Source organism: Acyrthosiphon pisum, chromosome A1 (assembly GCF_005508785.2).
Source record: "Acyrthosiphon pisum isolate AL4f chromosome A1, pea_aphid_22Mar2018_4r6ur, whole genome shotgun sequence".
Classification (NCBI taxonomy): Eukaryota; Metazoa; Arthropoda; class Insecta; order Hemiptera; family Aphididae; genus Acyrthosiphon; species Acyrthosiphon pisum.
The window spans coordinates 104,605,327-104,629,674 of NC_042494.1; the positions used below are offsets into that span (position 1 = coordinate 104,605,327).

General features: G+C 34.9%; 1 protein-coding gene across 2 annotated transcripts in view; it reads left to right on the forward strand.

Moving 5' to 3' along the window:
• Window positions 1-19,900, forward strand: part of LOC100169134 (homeotic protein proboscipedia) — a 67,079-nt gene extending 47,179 nt beyond the window's left edge. For both annotated transcript variants that reach the window (XM_001945190.5, XM_016800735.2), the window contains 2 exons: window positions 14,864-15,006; window positions 16,653-19,900. In XM_001945190.5, coding sequence (XP_001945225.2) covers window positions 14,864-15,006; window positions 16,653-18,614 — 2,105 coding nt within the window. In that variant the 3' untranslated portion in view covers window positions 18,615-19,900. The remainder of the gene's footprint in view (window positions 1-14,863; window positions 15,007-16,652) is intronic.
• Window positions 19,901-24,348: the final 4,448 nt, after the last annotated feature.

Consider the following 24,348-nt stretch of genomic DNA (forward strand, 5'->3'; position numbering starts at 1 on the left):
TTCAAATCTGTTTTCAGATTTCTTATCGCTTCATTAGATCAATTGGTATGTTTGGCAATAAACACGTCCAAAATACTATGTCATGCGTGTGTTAGACGAAAATAGAAAATCACGGTATCGAATCCCCTTAAGCATTATACGATATCGATGTATATTATTTTCGTATTATATCCAAATATTGAAATTATCATAATTAAATTGTAATAGTTAGGTATCACGTTTATAACGTAAAGACAAGTTTCTATAATATTTCACAATTGTCACATAATGTACCTAAAAAAGAAATAGTGTTTATTTGTGACATACCATAAATCTAAATTATGCTGTACTATTCGTCAGAAGCGTAATATATTTATCGTTGTGTTCTTGATGTTGAAGGGATGGAATTTTTAAAAAAATTTAGTAGGGGACATTATAAGGGAATAAAAAATGTGTTGAGGTGACAAATCACCCCCTCCCAAAACTGAAATGATGCGGTTGTTATTCTGATAAACAACGAACTAATATGTAATAGTGAAGCAAAATGATTACCTATGTTTTATTCTTTCTTTACGTCCTCTAAGAAATTTTTATACGCCACATTATAAAATTCCATTCAAACTTCCAAAATGAATTAAAATATGAAGTAATTTTTGATTTTACAATGATATGTGTTTTATCAGGTCTGTCATTACCTGGTAGAAAAGTGAATCTAGTTGATACTTTAGGAGGTCAAAAGTAAAAATTCCAAGTAGTTTTTAAACTTTAAAGTGTAGAGCAAAAACAAATTATCTCGTTTTTGTTTGTATAACTCAAAAACGAATAACTGTAAATACTTCAAAATGTTACCAAATTTGTACATGACCTTTTCACATACATGATGAGATTTTCAAAATATTTTTACTCTTTTTGAGCTACTTATAAACATTTTTAATTGTAAATATTTTTTTTAATGGTTAAAAAAGCTTCATATTTTAATACAAGGTTCCTCATAAGTTGGTATAGTGTCATTTCAAAAATGTTAAATAAACGAAGTCATAATTTTTTTGTATAACCATTTCAAGTTTATTTTTAACAAAATTCATCAAAACCATGAACATTTGCAGATAATTTTGTGGTTAAAAGCTTAAAAAATTATAAATTTTTCAATTTTTATAACTATATAGGTTCAAAATGCAAAACAAGTGTTTTCATGAGTAGTTAATACTGTAACCAAAAAATCTAAAATATATAAAAATTTTTTTTTATAGATATTTTAAGTTCAAATTAGGACAAAATCAATTTTTTTTTAAACGAACAATAACAATTTTAGTGATTATAAAAATAAAGTAGGTACCTAATTTAAAAACTTTATTCGTTGGTACTTTAAACTTTTAAAGTATATTATTATATTTTATACACACAATGACATTTTCAAATGCATTTTTTTTGGCAATAAATTACTCCGAAAGCTATTATAATATAAAATATACAATATAACATTGGCTGACATACTTTAGCTGGCAGAATCGTTTCTCGTATAAACAATGATTTTATATCATTGAATTAAAATTTAACACATCTATATTACAATGGCCTCACGACATTTAATGTACAACAGACCCGGTACCTTCTTGCCTGCTCTTTTTTTTAATGATTGCGTTTTAGACAAATACTTCGTATTTAACTTTTTTTATAAAGATCATTTTACATATTTATATATTATATTATTAGAATTTATTATAGCTTACACTTTTCATCATCGATTTATATAGAGACTGTTTAATGTATTAATACGTGAACCCTATAACTCGTGGGTTGACAGCTATAAGATTGCTGCGAGAACATATAATATGTATAACAGTTAATACACCGATAATAAACCCCATGATATTATAATTATTAAGGATTATAATATTATCGGAACAATTTCGTTTGGTTTGTCAGAATTCATACATTTAATTTTAAGCATATAATATATTTTTTCATCGTTATACAATTTTTTTTTTCGTTATTTTTTCGGGGTGCACGCGAGAGAGGAACGGATTATTATTATACGACTCCGCTGCTTCCGTCAGTCCATCGACGAGTTGGAACATGATAAGAGGGGTAGTAGGAGGGGTTGGCCGTTGTGGCTGGTGAGAGGGCGCGGGCGGGGTGGTGGCTCGTTTTGCATAAGCGCCGAGGGGGACGTACGCGGCGGTGGCGCGCGCGACAGCCGCTGCAGCGAACAAATTGAAAACCGCTTAGTGTTTTAATTTAAATAGCGAGCGCGACACGTTGCCGCCGCCACCGCCGCACACACTCAAAATGCCCACAAATACCGCAGCTCCATCACGTGTGCAATACGTATATAATAACCACGCGAGCCTGGCGGAGAGGACGTCGAATATAACCATCGTACATGTAATATTATTATTATTATATAATGCATGTGCCCGCATACATATTATTATAGTGTCCGGTCATTCGGCCGGAAACGCCGCGGTGTGTGGACACACATACAATCGGTGTGATTTCCCCCAACCACCCACCCTTCCGCATGGTGCATACATACGCATCAATTTTGGTCGGGGGATGGGGCAAGTTTTTTTTTCTCCCACTCGTGATTTTTTGTTATTTTTCCCATTCATTTTTTCCGTAATATTCGTTATTGCGCGACATATTATAGGATAATGCTATTATTATTATTAGGTATGTATTATAGTAGGAGTCATATATATACCACGACAATAAACGATGATTTATTTTAAAAAATGTTTTTATTATTTTATTATCATAAATCACCTAACGGTACCAATACATTGTATAATAACATGCACGGTATATGCGTTGTACCTACTACGATTTTATGATATAGCGTTGTAATTACATATTATTATTTAATATTACGTAATTATATTAGGTGTTTTGTACTCGACATTCGAACCTTTGTTTCGTTTTGTTTGTTTTTTTTTGTACCATTTTTTCAGATGATTCCGCATCGTCGACAATATTGAAATACCGTAAACAAACATTTATTTTTTTATTGTCGTTCACCTCGGACGCGTTACCTTTTGGCTTTATTTTTCGTACACCTGAATATTATATATACATGTATAATATATATTATATAGGTACAACAATGGGCGTATTATGCTAAAAAAATTCGCCGGATTAGGATTAAATCAGAGTCACGTTGATCACACCGTCTACGACCAGAGAACAATAATTGTGTATACACAATACACATAATATTATTAATTATTATTTTTTAGATACACATAGGCGCCGAAATATGTCATATAATTTTCAACGCATCGTTTCACCTCCGATACTGACTGATGTACTCCTCCCTAAAATCAACTCTCCTAAATCGTTTATACCATCATAACGGGCTGCTTTACAGCTGTAATTTATTAAGTCCAAGGGTATAAGTGAATAACCCTATAATATTATATTCAGCGAAATGAAGTACAAACATTATGAGGCTTTACCATGTGTGCTATTTTAAAAAAAATATCAATATTATTATACCGCATATATAAAAATAGTAAATTTTTTTAAAAAAAATACGATATTTACATTATTTATGTTATTAAAATCATTTATATTTAAGGGTTTAAAATGTACTTTTAGAAATAAAATAGCTGTGCCTACCTAGCTACCATAAAAGTAATTTACACGAATCATTCATTTATTTTTAGATGAGATATTGTCTTTTTCAGTTCTCAAAATGTATTATTATATAACATTTTTACTTCACTTTCGGGCTTTTAAACATACAATTATATTATTATCTTTATTAATATAATATTATGCATATAGGTTAGGTTAGGTTAGATACCTTATTTCTCTAGAAGTTTTAACTTGAATAAAAAAAAAACCTCGTTATGTTATAGTAATAATAGCTGATTAATACATTTCTTACAATATAATGTTTTGAAAAATATTATCCCCAGAACCTATTTACTAATTACAAACCATATTCCGTATTTTAATGCCACACAGACTTATTAATAAATTATTGTTTGAATTTGGTGTGAATAATATCGAATAGGTATAATATCTAATAATTCTAAGGTAGATAATTGGTGCCATACAAATCCTAAATACTATACAACACGATCCGTAGTGATTTCGTGTAAATGCTCTTGAAATAATTAACGTCCTAGGATTTATTAATATTATAATTTTTGATTACAAAATACCGAAGAGGATCATAGGTACGTCTGTTAATATAACAGATAACTATCATTTGAACATTTCATATTGTTCATTATAATAAATGAGAGTAAGTAGGTATACTTCTAATGATACTTAAGACAAACCACCATAAATTATTTAAATTTCATTAAAGATCTGATTAGGTACAGAAATTCAAGTACCTATAGGTAATAGTATCTATTATTTTTTATAAATTTATCTTTTTTTGGTATTGTTAAGTTCGTTGAGCTACTATTTAATGTTCATAAAATGATTTCATATTATATTCACAATATTATTTTTTTGAATTTTAGAATGAATTTAAAATATGAGAAAACTAAAAAAAATTTGTTTGGGTGCCACCCTAATATATACCATATATGTATAATATATCGTGAAGGTCTAAAACTACCTTTTTGCGGGTAGGTAGGTGGTTGGTTTTTTTTTACGAAACACGTTTTACACATCTGTCGGCATTATTGAATAGATTTATGTTTATACATATACATATATACAAATACACGTTACGTATATAATAACAATAATACCTAAACCGAATTTCGCGTAGACATAATATTATTTTGTTGTATATAATATATTTCGTTATACGTCGCGTCGCTTTTTTTTTTTTGGCAAAAACCCACTGTGTGCGTCTGTATAATACGACGCCCACGAAACAAATAGAAAGAGTGCAGTGCAGAAATCAGTGGCATTTTACCGGGGCGCGTCTTGCTAACAATAATATTATAATGTACTCTATCAGATCTACTACAATATTAGAGGTACGTTTTAGAAAATATTATGTGACTTATTACTTACTGGCCATTGCACAATGTCAACATCTAAGAATATGCATTGTCACGACTTTAAAAAAAAAATTATTAATTGTCGTTTCTATATTATGATAATATTTGAATATTCATGTCTAATGAAAACCATAACAGGCATAAATATAATAGTCAGTGTATAATAATAACGATCACGTGATGTTCTACATTTCTAATAACAAGTGAGGAGTTCTGGTCTTTAATTTTGGAAAGTTTTTTTTTCCTGGCGGTATTCAATTAAATCATTCTTTGATAGATAATAGGGGTATGTATATAAAAATAAAATATTTTTATTTTTTTACAAGGATCAAATCGATAAATTGTTATTGTTCATCACCATCATTAGGTTACATAATATACGCTTTATACAGAGACATAATATAATGCTATTGAACAATTTTTTTTTATCTCAACTCGTGATCAAATACTGTAGATATACGTATCAATTTTTAACGTAAACGTATAGTATATAATACACTATAGCCGGCGTGTGTATATTATATATTATATATAAACGCAGTATTTATTTTATATATAATACGACGGTTGACACACAAACCTTTTAGAGTTTGCCGAAAGCTCGTCTCCTGCGGGACTACAAACATTTGCGGTGGATTCAAAAGAGCTCCGGAGGAAAATAAACCGCAACAGCCCTACGGCGCTTGGGCGTGAGGAGAGGGACATAAACACGCACAGAGGTGTCTGTTGAGAATGTTCCAATATAGTGTGCTGCAGTGTCGTTATTTTGGCACACGACGAGAGGGTCCTTATATAACTACGCGTATATATATATATTATATTATATATACACCGGGGCCTCGTGGAAATATTCAGAATTTCGCGAGAGATCTTAAACCATCTGTATGCATTATTTTCTCACAATCGTATTTATATCATCGGGGAAATCGGCTGTCAACCCGCGTATCATTACTATAAAATAATATCAGCACGAATTCAAGTGTATCCTTTATCATTATATTTTTTTAATTACTGTAACCGAATTTTATAATATTCAATATGTATTATAATCACACTCACCGCTGTATGTATTCAATATATCATGACAGCTACGATTCACTTTTAGAGGTACATAATATATTATAAATTATAATTATAAAATAATTAGTGACTTTTTCCGTGAAAACTTCTAAAAATGTCTTTAGAAAAGTGCACGATTTTGAAATAATCGATCGGAATGTTTGATTTCACTGACTACTCTATAGATTTTTATTACCTAAAAAACTAGCTATAAACCGTCCGTATACCATAAATACATCGCATAATATTGCATTATGGTTTGTGGTTTTTGGTTTATTATATTGTCTACTCGACTTTCGTAAAACTTAGAAGCATAATAAACGTGACGCATAATCACATACTATACCTGTTTAAATGTCATCTGGTTTGAAAACGACAGTTTTAAAAAAGGTATTATAAATTATAGTATACATAATATGTTACAATTTATATATGCGAGGTATTGTAATACCTAAATATTGTTATTTTTTCAAAAACATAATAATTTCGTTGTAATACTCGTATAATATAAAAATCGACAGTATTTATATAACGCACAAACGGTTATTAATTACACAATTTTTCACCTGGTCGTATATTACTTATACATAATTTATATAGTCCATCATGCTATCTCGAATCTCGCATTTTTTAACAAAACGGGAACAATAAAAATAAATAAAGTAGAGCACGAAATGTGATTTAGCTTGGAGGAATTTAATTAATATATATATATATATATTACATATTTTATATGCGCACCAATCCAATGTTACGCGCAAGAATTATTTGTTGTAAGTTTTTTAATAGGATTAATAATAATAAGCGGAAATTTGATTGAAAACGTGCTGATTACACATTTCCACCCACAGTATAATAGAAGTATAATATATACCTATAAATAGAAACACACGAGAGACGAGACGCATGCAATACACAGCGATAGTTAAATAATATACATATATAGTATCATATCGGCTGTCGATTTCCTAGGGGGGAGGGGGGGTTTGAGTAAACTTTGAGTAAACCCTCTACCCGATCAAACACACCACTGCTGAGCGTAAATATAAATTGCGCACGCACGCGACAACCCTCGCCCGAAAGCCGCGACTCTACACTGTACTGCACCCCGCACGAATATATATTACGGACACACACACGTCACACACCCACACATTTACACACATACACGCGTATATCCACGCCGCGCGTCTTTATCGCTCCCTGCGACGATATGTATATACTCGTGAGCGCGGGTACTTGAGCGAAGTATGACGTAATATTAGCATATTTTAATAATAAGTTAGACGCAGCGTTTCGGCGTGGTGGACGGACGAGGAGGGTAGAGGAACGCGACCGAAGTGTGTGTTCGTGTCGCATAAATATATATATATATAGTATTATATATATATATATTCTATGCACACGCGTATAGTATTATAGGTATATATTATATATAGATCACATGCTACGCGCGGTTAAGTTTCGTCCGTAACACATTGCAGGTATATGTATATATAACCGTATAGCCGTATAGGTATAAAATAACAATGACATCGCGGGAAGAACGGTGGCGCTAGCTATGGTAGTATTTCTGTGCACCCGAGTCATCATGGAGAGACACGTGTTTTCCGCGATTACGTGACGCCGAGTTTTCCGGGAGGTGGCCCTACGGCGATAGGAAAGAATCCTACTTGCAAATGGTAATGACACGGTTGACTCGGAATTTTCTCTCAAAGTATACAATCGCCGATATTCGGCGGAAATGGCGTGAAATGATCGCCGACAATTTGGGCTGCTGTGTTTACAACAGCAAGTCATCGCATCGTTATATTATCGTGATAAGTGCTAACTGATAAGGTGATAATAAATAGGTACCTAAATGATGATGCATTTCATCGTACGTGACGGCATTTGGAGGGTACTTTTTCGTTCAAAATTCGTGTATTAAAATTTAAAATTACCCAAGCACAGGAGTACATATAATACGGGTCTGGCATCTCTAGAAATCGCTAGAACGCTGCGAGTTTATAAATTAACAAAAAAGTAAAAATTCTTAGGATGTTTTTGAAGGGGACATAGTTTTATAAGGAAATTATTAAAAAAATATTCTTAGCCAGATCTACGAAATAATTTTAGACACACACGTGTGATACGTTTATACAATATGTACATATATACATCTAAACAGAGATTAGCTCAGGCGGGTGATCAAGAATTACGACTGAGTGTTGCAGTGTGCTATCGTAAAGGGGAGGGTAAAGGGGTGATATATTGTCTTGTGACAATTAGCGTCAAAGTGAATTTATACGTATATGTAACACCGAGAAACAATACCTAATTAGGTAATTGAATTATGGGTAAATTGTTTGTAAAACGTAGGTAATATTACCTAAGTCTAAGTAGATCTTATATTATGGTCTCAAAAATCTGCTGGGCGCTACTGCAAGACGTGGTGGTATTCACAACGACGAGACGATTATTCCGTACAATACGAAAAATATAAATAAATTAACTACCTACACCGCACACACCCACACACCGACTACGCATGGATTTCAGCATAATAATATTATGTATTTTGTTTAACGAGTGGATGTGAGGCGACAGGCAACTCAAACTGCAGTGTTTTTGTCCCACCGCCGCCGTCTGTATATATACGCCGTCCGGGCCGAGGGTCGGTGCGTGCATGTAAAATATTATTATATATATACTTTGCCCGCGGGTTTGATTGACAGCTCTGCCGGGGCAGGAAACGAACCAATGACGAGACGCGAATACTGATGAACGTAAGCGCCAAACGGTTGCCATGTTTTTCGGTCACGTCGACCATAATAATACATATATTATATCGTGACATAATAATATTACTATAAATAATATAATGCACTACTATTGTACACTGTGTACTGTACGCGAGACATTGTGTCGTTTTATCGTTTGTACACGGGTTTTATAGGTATATAATAATTAGGGCTCGGAAGTTGTAATATGCGAAAAATTCAAAAATATGCGTATAAAATCAATGAAATATGTACTTTTTTAGCTAAAATTGGTGAAATATGCATTTTCAATTTTCAATTTTTTTAACTCGCAATTGTATACATACTTCAAATTTCTATTTCTATCTAATTAGCTAGGTCTGCTATAAATTGAGATCATACAGAACAATATGCAATTCCTACAACTTCCGAGCCCTACAAATAAGTATTTCGGCATACTAGCATGATAGACTATAAATGCGTGTCACAATATCACTGTTATTAACTCCGTAATTGACTATGGCGATGACAATAAATACCTTCGTTGATAATTTTAAGTTTTATATTCAATATTAGTTGAAATATACAGGTTAAGAAAGAAAAAAATCAATTTTTTAGAAAAATATAAAATATGCATAATATGCATATAAAATCAATGAAATATGCACTTTTTTTAGCTAAAATTGGTAAAATATGCAAAATATGCATTTTCAATTTTCAATTTTTCAACTCGCAATTGTATACTTCAAATTTCTAACTAGGTCTGCTATAAATTGTGATCATACAGAAAATATGCAATTCCTACAACTTCCGAGCCCTAATAATAATAATATGCTCGCCGTATCATAATATTGTTATTATTTTGAAACGTCCGTTCGGTCTGATCTTCCGGCTCCATGCATCATACTGCAGCTCGTATATATTCACAATACATTGTTGCGAATCTCTAATGTTTCCGGGCACAGAAATATTAATAATATAGTCATACTTGGAGACAACGGAGATAAATATTGTAAAATATCAATGCATAACAATTAACAATAATTATTAAAATAATTACAGAGATACGCCAGTGTATCAACACGGTAACCCGATATTGGAGCATCAAATAATAATTAAAACTTCAATCCTGTACAAGTGGTATAACTCATATTTTTTGACACTATTAAAGGCAAAATATAGTTAACTATTGTTCACTATAGTAAAAATCTATAATTATTCACTTATATTTAACAACAAACTGCATTTAATATTCTTTATCGTTGATCAACTCGATCGATCAGCACTCTATAATTTCATCGAACATAATACATAATATATGTCGTTGTGGCGAATAAAAAGGATATAATGATAAATAATTAATAATAATTATTAGTATATCACGAGGGGCATATCGGTGTGTGTACTTTAAAAATTATGTTGATGAATTTGCGTAGCTACTCCTGCATCGATAATCCGTTTTAGTGGTAATTGAGACATTTCTATGACCTAAACCGTTTATTTTTGAGCGGTGATCGATAAAAGTCAATGCGACGAATACGCGCACATTTAAGACAACTGTTTCAATATCACTGTCTACTCCAAGAAATTCGTTAAATTCTCAATGCCGATTTGTCATTACTCGTTTAATAATATCGTATAACATTGTAAGCGGTCAGCGTTGTGATGCTCAACATTCCCCCCCTTCACTAACGCCTAGACGCCATATCATGGATTATACGCAGTAAAATTAAAATATTAATATCAAAGTGTTAAAATAATAATACATTTTAAGTAGACACAAGTTTGTGCAGTGTATTACTAATTAGTCTGGCGTAGAGGATCTTGGAGCTTGGTGACAATGGTACGTCTAATAATTGTGTATTTCGGACTCTCTGCTCATATAGTTATAATTTATATACGGTATCCGTATCCCCTTTGACCCATTCCTGAGCCAAATATGTCCATTGTGTTGTATTTATTTTTATGTGGCCATGTGGGTAGATTGGTTACGTGTTTTCGCGGGCTACTTTATAATTAGATGGTTTTGCTTCGTATTTTTGAGGATGCCAATTTTAAATTTTAATAGTGGAGGTGTATAAATAATTAGGGGGCCGATAATATACTTAGAATCGATAAATATTCAAGATTTATCATAGTTTATCTATGTCGACTTAAAATGTAGTAAGTACCTAAAAAACTCCTAGAAGAAATCCATAGTTTTTAAAATATTAATGTGTATTTGTATGACGGTTGATTCTTATCACAAATCTAAGTCCCGAATGGTAAGTTTTGTCTAACATTTAGATACTTAGTAAAGTTTCTATTATTTCAATATTTGTTAATTCTATGGATTCCTAACGATATAATATTTCTACCACGTGGGACGTGGGTAGGTTATTTTTAGTTTTAACAAAAAAAATAATATACTTACCTAGATATATGGAAAATTTCATTTAAAATCGGATTTCCCTGCATTGTCTCGTTATATTATATTAAATGTTCAGCATATATATATGAGATTATATACCTAATCGGACGGCGTTATATGTAATAAAAAGCGTGTTTTCGCGATTAAACAAAACGACACCGCACACACACACACACGCGTGCGTATATAATATTATATATTTGCCACGGTTAATGACGTCTCATAAAATATACACATAACACAAGTGACGTATACATAATACATATTATATTATAATATTATGTGTAAAATTACCTATATAGCCGTTGACGGGGTGCATCCAAGCCTGGTTGTGTGGCATAACAAACTCGCGGTGATTTCGGTTGAATGAGAGAGATTATATTATTAACACTAGTGTCGCGGAGCCTTTTGTCAACGACGTCGTCATCGCCGCGATCCCTTTCTACCCATCCGCAGTACGAAATTTTATACTTACATCCCATTCGCGTCCCCCATTGTATACAACTATATACTTTATACATCACGTCGCCGCCGGGTTTTCCTTCTGGAGCCCTCGTACACACTCACTGCGACATAAATATAATATTATATCCTTGTCGATCTACGAACACCGACTGACAAGTTGCTCGTGGGCTTACGAATCATCGAAAAAAAACCTGAGATTTTCGTAGGTATTACCGGGCGCACAAGGTATCGTGCTATTATTACGGCCTGTACACGACCGGGTGCATAATTGCGAGCCCACTTCTGTCGCGAATCGACCTAGGCTGACAAGCATAAACTGTCTCTCATTGAAAACATTAAAAGTTTGCCGAAGTCTGCAGTGAAGGTTATAATAATATGCGGATATTTTGATAAATCACTCGCCGTAAATATTGTTATATGGGATAAATTGGTTACTGAGGCGTCTACACAGAACATAGAAATATTATGTATAAGGTAGAACTGATCCATTTTAATGTAATTATTTCAATGTCCAATTTCAAATATTTTTGTTACATCTTGTATGGCTGTATATATATATTATGTTATGTATTGAGGATCGACTTACTCTATAGTTGTTATCACTATACCAAACAGTGTGCAAACCACCCCTATAACTACTGAATCATCGGTATACAACAATATATTAATACGATTAGTATAAACATTGGTCTGTCTGACTGTATAATATAATGAACGATTAAAACACGGAGAAAAAAGTCATTTGTTTGTTCGGGTTATTTGCATGTTTATATATATATAAAATAAGTATTGGGTGGGGAATAGGTACAGTATATATACTGCAGTCATGTCAAACGCATAAATTCTTAAGGTTATGATGCGCGCGCGCCCATAGGGAAAACCGAGAGAAATATGCAAAACAAAAACTTAAAAAAAAATAATAATAAGTAAGTAAGTAAAAACCGTGCGCAAGAGGGGGAATGAGCACGGTGAAAAATCAATGTAATATCATTAATCAAAAATTCTTTTACCGGTCTGTAAAAAAAAAAACACAACGCGTAAAAAGGGTCGGCGGGGTAAATGGGGAGCGTTTCGTATGGAAAAAAACAAAAAAAAGGAATACGGTAACTTTTCTTAACTTTATGTGGTGTCGGGGGTTGTCGGTGGAATGAAAGGAGGGTACATGAGCGTGGAAAGGGGTGCGGGATGACTTTCGGATGTTTTATATTGGAAAAGCGAAAAGAAGAGAAAAAAAATGTTTGTTCGCGAGACAGAAACAAAAATGCTCAACCACCCCCGTCCTCGCTCGCCACCGACGACCCACCACAATAACCAGGCCGTCGTAACCTCGTCGGCGATACCTATATAGATATTATATTTATATATATATATATACACACACCGGGCGATGTATGCGGCGGAGACTGACGGACGAAACTCGAAACGGAACCCCAACAAATGATGTCAGCAATAACCCCTCTCGCGCTCGAGTAAAAGATATTCGTGCACCCGTATATACATATACATAATAATAATAATAATAATAACAACAACAACAACAGTAATGTCGCACACACACACATATTATATATACGCAGTTTAAGTCGGAGCAGTGACGCCGGTCTTCGCCCGCTTATTGTCATCCAGTCAAACTCTAGCGTTTGCCGGTCGGGCGATATTAAATTTTACCTGGCGACACATGGCCGCGTATATAATAATATATATCATATCATATCATATCATATCGTATATATGAGATTTGACGATGACTGATGAACGACGACCGCCCACCACCCTCCAGTCGATTTCTCGTCGCAGCCGACCGTTATATTATATAAACGAGTACGAGCGCAGCAGCACACGCACTCTCCTGCAACTCCTCTCGTCTCGTCAACCCTCGTCCGGAGATGTGCGTCCTATATAATATATAATATTTCGTTTGCAGCCCGCGCCTTCGATTCCGCCACCGTCTCTATATCTTATTCCGTCATACCATCGTCGTTGTCTCGCAATACTCACTGCAGTATATACCGATGGTGGTTGACGGGGTTGGAGAAGTGACTTCCTAAAATCAAATTCCGCCCCAACGGACCGTATATACCTTGTATATACCTATGATATAATATATGGCATTCAGAGGAAACACACACCCACGTACGAGCATATACCTATATTCCGGCGAAGAGTGGCGTCGTGTATGCGCGATTTGAATTCTCATTATTAAAATATCCCGCGGGTTCGATCGGTTTCTCGTCGCTCAGAAACGATCGGGGTCCCTCCACAAGTATTTCCGCTATTCGTTGAATGTTGATGACGTCTCCCGCGTGCACGCTCACGTGCTTTACAAATCACTCGGAAAGATCCCGTTTCGGTTTTCGTCGGATTCGGTGAAAAATTGAACATTTTATCGAATGGCAATACAACGTTTTTCCGCTTTCAACTATATAGTGTTTTTCATTCAAATAAAATGTTGTACTCGTACCTTTATTATATTGCACACGAATAAATTTTAAATATCACAAACCTAATACGAAAATGAACGCCAAATATTAAAGTCATATACTACAATATTACATAATATATTACAGTCACGTCTTCGCAGATGTGCGACTAACCTATATTCGTATACCTATGTCATAAACCGCTATACAGAACGCGCCGATTTATTCGTCTAGGACTCTTTTGCAGCGATCGTCATTTCGGATTTCAAAATAATCAATAAAATCTCAGAGGTTATTGTTATAGATATATTTCTGACAGTCGACGCCACTTAATGTTTTTCTTGATGTCATTTCGTCACGTGATATGTACAAATCGCGAAACGGAAATGACGCGTTTTAAAAACGAACTCCAGCTGCTGTCGGCGAGCTACGCTATTTTTTAAAAAGAAAAACAAACACGTTTCGCAGCGCAGAACGTGCGCGTTGTTTGACGGAAACAAATGCGGTCGGCCTTCCCTCGTCCGCTTCGGATGCCTCGTCATTGGGTCAAAATTTATCTCTTACGCCGCTGCCGCCGCCGGTCATTAGGGACACTCAGGCCAATATGTTTCTTTTTTCTCGTCTTGTGTTTTCATATTCTTATAATAATATTAATAATGTCATTTGTCAGATGCGAAGGCGAAAAATACACTGCGCCGCCAATAGGGTTTCGTATAATTAATAACTTCGAGGTTGACACGGATTTTTATTTTTCCATGACCCGCATTATCTCATATTCCGGCAATCGTTTATGTTATTCGTTTCGTCTGTTTGTTTCAGAAAACGGTTTGCCCAGGAGACTTCGGACCGCGTACACCAACACTCAGCTCCTGGAGCTCGAGAAGGAATTCCATTTCAGCAAGTATCTGTGTCGGCCCAGGAGAATAGAAATCGCCGCATCTCTGGACCTCACCGAGAGACAGGTATACATGACATGTTATTGAATTGTATATAATAATATATCACTAATTAATGCAATTGATTATCATAGTTAAAAAATATTATGTCAAATCGTAGCAGACTCCAAATATTCAAAAAATAATTGAAAAAAGAAACGGTGTGTTATGTAAATTAAACAATATAATTAATGTACCTACAATAATAATAATTACCATCAAGAAATGTCGAGGGATAATAAAATATTTTTATCCGGTGAATAATTATGCGGAGTTTTTATTGTATAATTGCAATAATAAAAAAAGTAGTTTCGGATTGTGTACATCAGAAAAAATTAAATGACATTAAATTACAGGTCTTGGCCAGTGTAGTGTGTTCGCATTGTAAAATCGTACCGGAACATATAATATAACCACTGTTGTTATTATGTTATGCTCTTCGGAGTTATAAAAATCGGTTTCCCAGCGATTACCGCGTTTAATGTATAATGCAGTTGTATTTCAATGAACTCGGACCTTGAACAAGATGATAATAATAATATTTTCCAAAAAAAAAAGAAAAATGACATGGTTTCGTACAGTACCTACATTATAAGAACGCAGTTCTCAAGGGAAAACAATTCTGGTATGACTTCAGGCAGTTTTGAAATATTTGCGCCATTAAGATATAATATTATACGTTCGTTGTCAGCGGTATTAAAACATTATATAGAATTCAAATAAAATTTATTTTTCAAATGTTTCGAACGTTTATAATGTGTGGGGCGAATGGATCGCTATTTAAATTATCGTAGATGCTATAAATATAGGTGTTGCCTTATTAACAAAAAAACTATTTATATTAGAATAGTCAGAAAAATAAAAATATTATATCAATTGTTTATATAGTGCATACAATTATTATATGCGAGTTTGGTTGTGACTTGAACGTGCTGTTTACGTATTCAACACGCGATCGATTAGGTCTGTCCAACATCGAAGAACAGTCGTGTTTCTCATTTACCTGCGGTATACAGTTAGATGCATAAAGCTATATAAAGGTACCGTTTAAATTGAGTGGACAACGTGAGTGGGGCAGAGAGATTGTACCCGATTGTTGTAGGACTTTTGACGCGGATTTAAAAACTAAAAACATTTCACGTTATATGTCATCCGACCGTGTCGCGTGAACGACAATGAAACACGCTGTTGTAAACGGCTCGTGTATGTCGTGCAAACGCAACGGAAACGGCCATATAGTGTTCGGGTGAAACGCCGAACACTATAGAAGGCATATAATATTATATTTTATACACTGTGTACCTGTATGTATATATATATACACGACATACCTTTATAATACATATATATGCGATTTGTGGTCCTATTAAATTGTAATTTAGACAGACACGAAATGGAAAAAATAAAACGTGTCATGCTCCCATGGGCTGCACGGTGAGTAGATCGTACGTGTAGGTATATGTGTATATATATTATACCTATACGTATTATAATACTAAGCGCGTTGATAACAACAATTGAAAGAATATAATAAAATTATAATAATAATGACAATAATATAATATGAATGTGTGTCTCTTCCATTTCGATTATATACTATATTATAATATATAGAATGGAGGAAAAAAAAGAAAACGCGTGTGATTGTATTTGGTTAAATATACCTGTTTCAGGTCAAAGTATGGTTCCAGAACAGACGGATGAAGCACAAGCGGCAAACCATCAACAAACAGGGCGAGGACGGCGACGACAAGGACTCGCAAAGTTCGGGCACAACGACCGGCAAACATGGCAAGTCATCAGGTGGTGGAGGCGGCGGTGACAAACAGATGGACGATAAGAAGAGTTGTCAGAACTGTGACTTGCCACCCGGCATAATGATGGAGCACGTGACCCGGAACAGCAGCGGGGCCGGAAGTAGTGCTGGCAGCGTCAGCTCGTTTGACACGAAAATGGAAGACGACTCTAGGTCCAACGAGGGCATAATGCACATGACTGTCAAGAGAGAGCCCTCGGGCAAACCGGAACAGCCGCTGACGAATAAAAAATCGGCAGCGGCAATGTGCCCGAAAGACTCGATGAGGCTAATGCCGGATATATCGCCAGAAGTCGGTAAGTCGTTGAAGGGAGGTGGTACGTCAGTGGGAAGTTTGACGCCATCCACACCGGACACGCCGTCCACCGCTCTCTCCAGTCCTATAGGAACCGCGGCGGTCATGTACCAACAGCAGCAACAGCAACAGCAACAACAACTCGATCACTCGGTTTCTACACCACCGACTCCGTCCAATGGGGGACCGGTAACCAAGTCACCATACTCGAGGGTTGCTGATGCCTACAGACAACAGCAACAGCAATACAACAAGCAAAACAATTTCGGGGGAACCGGCAAGGATTGCTATCTGTCACAGTATCCGCCAACTACGCAAAGCCGCTGGTACATGTCACCGGAAACTTCATCACCCCCATCATCATCTTCGTCTTACAAGTCCAAGTCCGGGGTGGCCGTGGCCGTCCAAAGCCCCGGCAGGGTACAGCAACAGTCCGGTACGGGCCACTGTCGTCAACAGTACTTGCAGGGAGCGGGTTACGGTCCACAACAGCAATACTGTAACGGTTACAATAATAACGGTTATCAGACGGGCGGCGGAAGTGATTCGTACCAGCAGACTGCAACCGTTCCGTCGGCTGTCGGTTACCACCACCGTCAGGCATACCAACAGCAACAGACCGGTGTCAGTGGTTACGGCGGCGGTACCGCTGGTAGTGGTGGTGGAGGTAGTGTCGGTGACGATTATCACCACCACCATTTGAGTTACGCCGGCACGTATCAAGCTACCAGCCAGGGATACGCCACCAACGGCCATCACATGGGAAGCGGCGGCGGTGGAGTTCATCATCAACAGCAACACCACCAACAGCAACAGGACCACCACTCAGGTTCGCAACTGTACAACATGGACTACCACCACCAACCACACCATCAGCAACAGCAGCAACTCCAACAGCAGCAACAACACCACCAACCGCAACACCATCAGCAGCAACAGCAGCAGCAGCAGCTCAGGTACAACAAATCAGCCGCGGCGGCTGCCGTGCAGGTGTCAGCTGGCCAGTATTACGTGGATCCTGTGGCAGGTGGTGGCGGCGGCACCGGCACTGCCGTGGCCGCCGTACCGGAACTGGAGGCCACGTTCGCTGACCAGTTCCACGCGCACGGCTCGTCTGTGGCCATGACACCACCAAACAGCGTCCGGGCGGCCGCGGCCGCCGATTCGTCCGGCGATCACTTCAACAGTTTTCATCATTTCTACAACGGCACGGGAGCAGTCACGTCGGCAGGTCCAGTGGTCGGTGAACCGCACTGTCAACATCAGCAACCACCGTTGCACCAGCAGCACCACCACCAGCCAAACGCAGTCACCGCGGCCGTCGTCGCTCCCGTCACCGGCAGTGCTGCAGCCGCGGCCGCAGCGGCGGCCACTGCCGCCGTGATGGCGCATCACCCGCAACCGCCGCATCACCACCATCACCACGGCGGCGGCGTCCACGACAACAGCAACAGCTCGTCCGATTTCAACTTTCTCAGCAACCTGGCCAACGAGTTCGTACCTGAATACTATCAGCTCAGCTGAGATTCGCTTTACTATTAACCCCTCGTTGTACGTATAACTTACAAGTTTATAGTATACCCCTGTCTGTACTCATCGGTTTCGGTTTCCGTATAAACTACGAAGATTTCGATTTTTTTGTGATCGTGACACAGGTTTTCTTGGACCGTTGTCAGAATTGATTGATTTTTCGAGTTTATTTGGTTTTTTCGTCCAGAATGGCTTTGTTCTCCGTCTAGCATCGAATGATTTCCCATTTTTATTTAAATTTAGCGTTCGATCGAAATTATAATAATTAGCGCCGGAATTGTTTTCAAGTCATCACATACCTATATCGATTATACACATCGAAACCATCAAACAATGTTCTACCTGAAACTCACATCTCATCACATAATAAGTGACGTTTTAAATCACGACATTTTACAATTAAATTTGTTTTTTTTTAAACCAAAATACGCAGTATCTAAAAACCATCGATCTTTGGCGGTTTTCGAATTCAATAGATTCTATTACAGGTTCTAAGCGGATGTCCACTTGGAAAACTGTCTGCCACATAATATTTATTTTCATTTCTGTACAAAGTTCTATCATTTCCAAGCTCATTAAAATATTATTGTTTTTATGTTAAGTATATTTTTTTATTCAACCGTTACGTTTCATTTGTATACCATATTATTTTAAACGAAAAACAAATAATATTATCTTCAACGATTTATTATTTATTATTTTTGTTGTTATGTATATTTTTTTTACAGTTAATTTTCTAGATTAGAAAATGTTCGTTGTAAAATAACAGTGATGTAGATGTTGCACTTGAAACCGTGTGTCGCATTGCATTGCAACTTTGTACATTACATACACATTATAGATGAAATATTGTAACTAAATAATATAATAACTGTTTCCTTTTGACCGTGTTAAATATTTCTTGTACAAAAATTATTATTACTAAATTATATTATACATTATTAGAAATTGTTGTCTTATATAAAATTATTATTATTGTCGCGTTTTATTTTATGATATTATTACTATTATTATTATTATTATTATTATTATTTAGTTTCAATTGAATCGCTAAGAAATATGTTGAGAAGGGGAATAAATTAATGCCTAATGTTTAATGTTTATATTATTATATAGTAGAAAACACTCGTCTTATTGTAACGCCGCAAAGGACAAAAAAAAAGAAAAGTTGTATAAAGGGTTCAAAATAACGGACACGATTGCAATATGTTTTTCTTTTCATTTTTTTTTTATTTCTATTAATTATGTATTTAAATATATTGCTGCTATTATTATTACTACCTAACGATTGTAATAAATTGTAGTTAAAACTTATGATTAAATTATACAAAAAAATAAAAAATAATAATAATGAATACCCGACAATTCAAATTATTGTTCCATAGTATTAATGGTATGTTATACCTACTGATCTTTAATAATTTAGCAGATCGAGCGCATGTTTCTCACACCTCAGTGCGGAAACGGTAACGATCGATATTTTTCCACGTGACATCAGCACATCACCCGACGCCGCCTTTGTGTATAGTATACGTAATATAATACATTAATATATGGTCATAAGCCAAATGTCGTAAGATTTGTTGTCAACCATTCGCCGCGTCTGTGTATAAGCACCGACCGAAAAAAGTAACAAAATATTATTTTAATACATCGTGACAGGAACCGCTCGGTAGAAACGGTCACAATATTTTCGCGCATAATAATATAATATTATGATAATCTGATTTCGCGTGGTATGAACCGTATAATAAAAATATTTATACGAAATCGAGGAAACGGAGGAATCGCGTGTGCGTAGTAATGATGACAATATTATGTATCATTACGCATGTACCTACCCTTTTATTATCATAAGGCGGAGGCAACAGTGCACTCGCGTTTAACCTACCGAAGTAATATGTCATATTATACATTATAAAGATATCTTATTATTGTTATTTTCCGTCGTTGCGACGACACGTCTTCGGGCAAACGCGTTCGGTCGGACATAAAATATTATACATTGTCATGCCTATATATAGGTATCGATTGACAGAGTTATCGGAGATTAGGTCAATGGGTTTTGGCACACACACACACACACAAACGAGTGTGCCAGTGTATTGTGCATTTACAGACGTGGCAGGAGGCTGTGCGTGTGTGTATCGCGCAAATAGTATATATTGCACGCGTATATTATAGTAGTGGTGTAACACACAGCAATATGTCACGGGATTTTGATTAATGGCCGTCGGCCGGCCCCGTTTCACCCTTGACTTTTTTTCCTCTCTCTCTCTCTCTCTCTCACTCTCTCTCATTCTCTCTTTCTATATTCCAACCCCTCTGCAGTCTGCAGCACACACACCGCCGGCCGGAGGGTCTTTTTTTTTTCCGGATCACACCAAGCGCCGCATCGTTCCGCCGTCAATTTCGGTCCGACACTTCGGTGCGAGTGCGTGCGAACGCACACTATCGTCGTACGGAGGCGCATCCAATAATATAGCTGTGGCTCCTCGTGGACTTGACACGACGTATATGAAATAGAAAAACAAACGCTTCCCGTTTTAAACGTAAACCTACGATTGACGAGTGAGTAATGAGTATATTATTATGCAGTGAGTGTGTTTGTGCGTATTATTTTACGCGCTATTTAATATTTATAATACTATAACATAAATATATTGTGCTAGTATGTTGCGCATAAGACGGCATGGCATCGGCAGTTACTCCAGATACGGTAGTCGTTCGTAAAATGCGACAAGTGAAAGGAAAGGATTTAACCGCATAAACAGTGAGATCCATATTGACTCACGCCGCAGAAGGCGCGTATCCATATTATTTAAAGAAAATATAATAAATTGAAGAACCTCGCACATCTGACTGGTGTCGATCCAATTATTGCGTGCAAAGGGTATAACCGTGATGCACAAATTGATTAGGTATGCATATAGTACCTCTTGTAATAAGATTAATAACAAAAATTATATTTTTGTTTAATAAATTTAAGTTATTTTTTATCATTATAATACTCAAATGTTTTGTTCGTCACTGCTAATGTTGGAATTATGATATTATATACATAGTTTACATTATCTAGAAAAGATATAATATGACTAAATATTAAAATAAGTATATCAATAGATGTTTTCGGTTATCAAACTCCGTTTTTAGTCATTTTATCCTCCATCAGAAACTTATCATAGTAAATAGAAATATGTGGTTATTATCAGAAATATAGATGGTTTACCTTAAAAATATTACTTGAATTCATAGTGTTTAGAATTCACTATGCTTATTTTTGTTCCTTGTTCTCAACAGTTTGGCTGCATATTGTGAAAATCTCATATTGTTGTGTTTCAAAAACATCCACTTCGTATTCCAGTCATAGTTAGCATAGACGCGCAGTTACGTCCATTAAACATAACTAGAACAATACACTCACGAGTAATTATCTATTTTTAATAATTTTATTCGTCTATGATATGCACAGAAATAATATGGACCATTTCCAAATTATTTATAAAATTTAATTCTCTGCCAGTTTTCGGAAACTATTAACCCCGAAAAAAGCAATTCACAGTAATGGCATTATACTGTACAAAATACAGTGAGTATATTATTTATTACTGTGTATATAGACTATGAGTAAGCGATTCTTGTATTGTTTTCACATTAGACATAAATAATCGGTACACCGAAGCATCAGCGATTCTGTATAGGAAATTAGGAAATAATACAATTTAATATGTAATTTAATTTATACTTTTTTATAATAAATAATAGCATATCGTAGTATAGCGGTGTTACACTAAATCAAATGGCTTCGATGACTTTAAAGTTATTGGTTTTTAATTCAGTAAATCATTAGAAAAATAAATAAAATTGAAACTAATTCGAATCATGTAATGAATATTCCAAATTATTTAATATTATGGTTTAATATCCACAGTATTCAGTTTTTAATATTTTAAAATAGAGGATATTCAAATAATATGTAAAGTGTATATATTAAATATCAGAATAGTAAATATATAACGACTGTGGGTATATAATAATATTATATTTATTATTTTGTGTTTCTACAGATCGGTAATAGCATATTATGCAGATTCATATATGGTATATTGTCTTAAATATTTAAGCTTCCATTACATATGCATTTTTAATTACCTATAATGTTTCTTTAAGTTTATTTTCTTTTTTGAATAATATATACTTTTAATTCCATTTTCCAAAGCAGGATATAATATTACTGAAAATTTCAATGTACAATAATAAAAGTTCAAACGAGTAGTCACTTTAGTTACTTAGTTATAACTTATAAGTTATAAGCCATTAAAATTCATATGATCGAAGTTGAGTGGTACACGGGTACGAAGTAAATTGATCCACGATTACAACACTACACTCATCTAAAATTTAAATGTTTTCATCATAATATTAATTTACTCCATCACGCAAAGAGTCACTAGTGGGTGACTTCTTAATTCAAGTATACCATGTTTTTCTGTCACTTTTCTCTTATACTTATTATGCTATAAAAAATAGTAAAATCTATAGTCTTTCATAAATGTTGTTTTATTATAACCTCAAATTATACAAAACAAATTTCATAATTTTCGAGATAAGAAGTGTTGAATTTAAAAATAAATCATTGTATGTATTTATTATACATATTATACATAAAAATATGTCAATATTATTAGAAGTCTATGCGGCAGTATAGCTGCATGCCCGCGTGTATTGTATTGTTTTTATTATCATTCGATTTAACTGTATATTTAACTTGTATATAGGTACAAGCGTATTATATTATAAATTATTTATATTATGTTAGGTACCTTCATCGAATTTGTACATCACGTTATCTCGAACCGGGCCAATAATAATGTGTACAATACGGATCAGTTAAAAACGAATAAACTGCAAACCGTCGAAGTATGAAAAAAAAAGAAAAGTTTCCGATTCCCTTGGCGTCCGTTCAAAATGGACAAAAAGTAATTTTATCCCGTTTCACAGCGTCGCGTCTTCGTCGTCACTCCACCGCCGCACATTACTTCTGCCACTTATACTTATATATAACTTTTAAGGGGTTTTTTTTAAACGATGTTTATTTCCTTTTTTTTTTCAATCCCTCGTTTTTCGCGTAGGTATATATAAATGTATAAATATTTGTATTATTCACCATACAATAGAAATTCGATAATCTAATAAAATATTGCTACATCATAGTATCTATATTCTTATATATTATATATATATTTACATTTACACGTTTGTTAAAATTGAAGTCTAAGGACTAAGGTCTAAGAGGCTCCAAAGTTACACACAAAAATACAATTATATATAATAGATACGCTTAAAAATGCATTGTTCTCAACATAATATATATTTGGGCAAGATGTTTTGTTTCTGACCAATTTTCGAAAGGTTTTTATTGTCATGGTTACTTATTTGAGTTATTCACAAAAACATATTTATCATTGAAACATTCTCTTTGTAGACGAAAAATATCGAGTAGTTTCCTATGGTTTTTGTTATTATTTTAGTGACGGCAATGGGGTGTGATGAACATGTGTGCAATAAAGTAAATGTTTTATTTTTGAAACTTTTTTCTTTTGCGTATTTTACTACTTTTTTTATAACGACTACCTACTTGGTATACCTATATAAACTATAAACATAAATATAAAAAATAATTATTCAAGACCAATAATAATATTATAAAACATAATAATATTATACT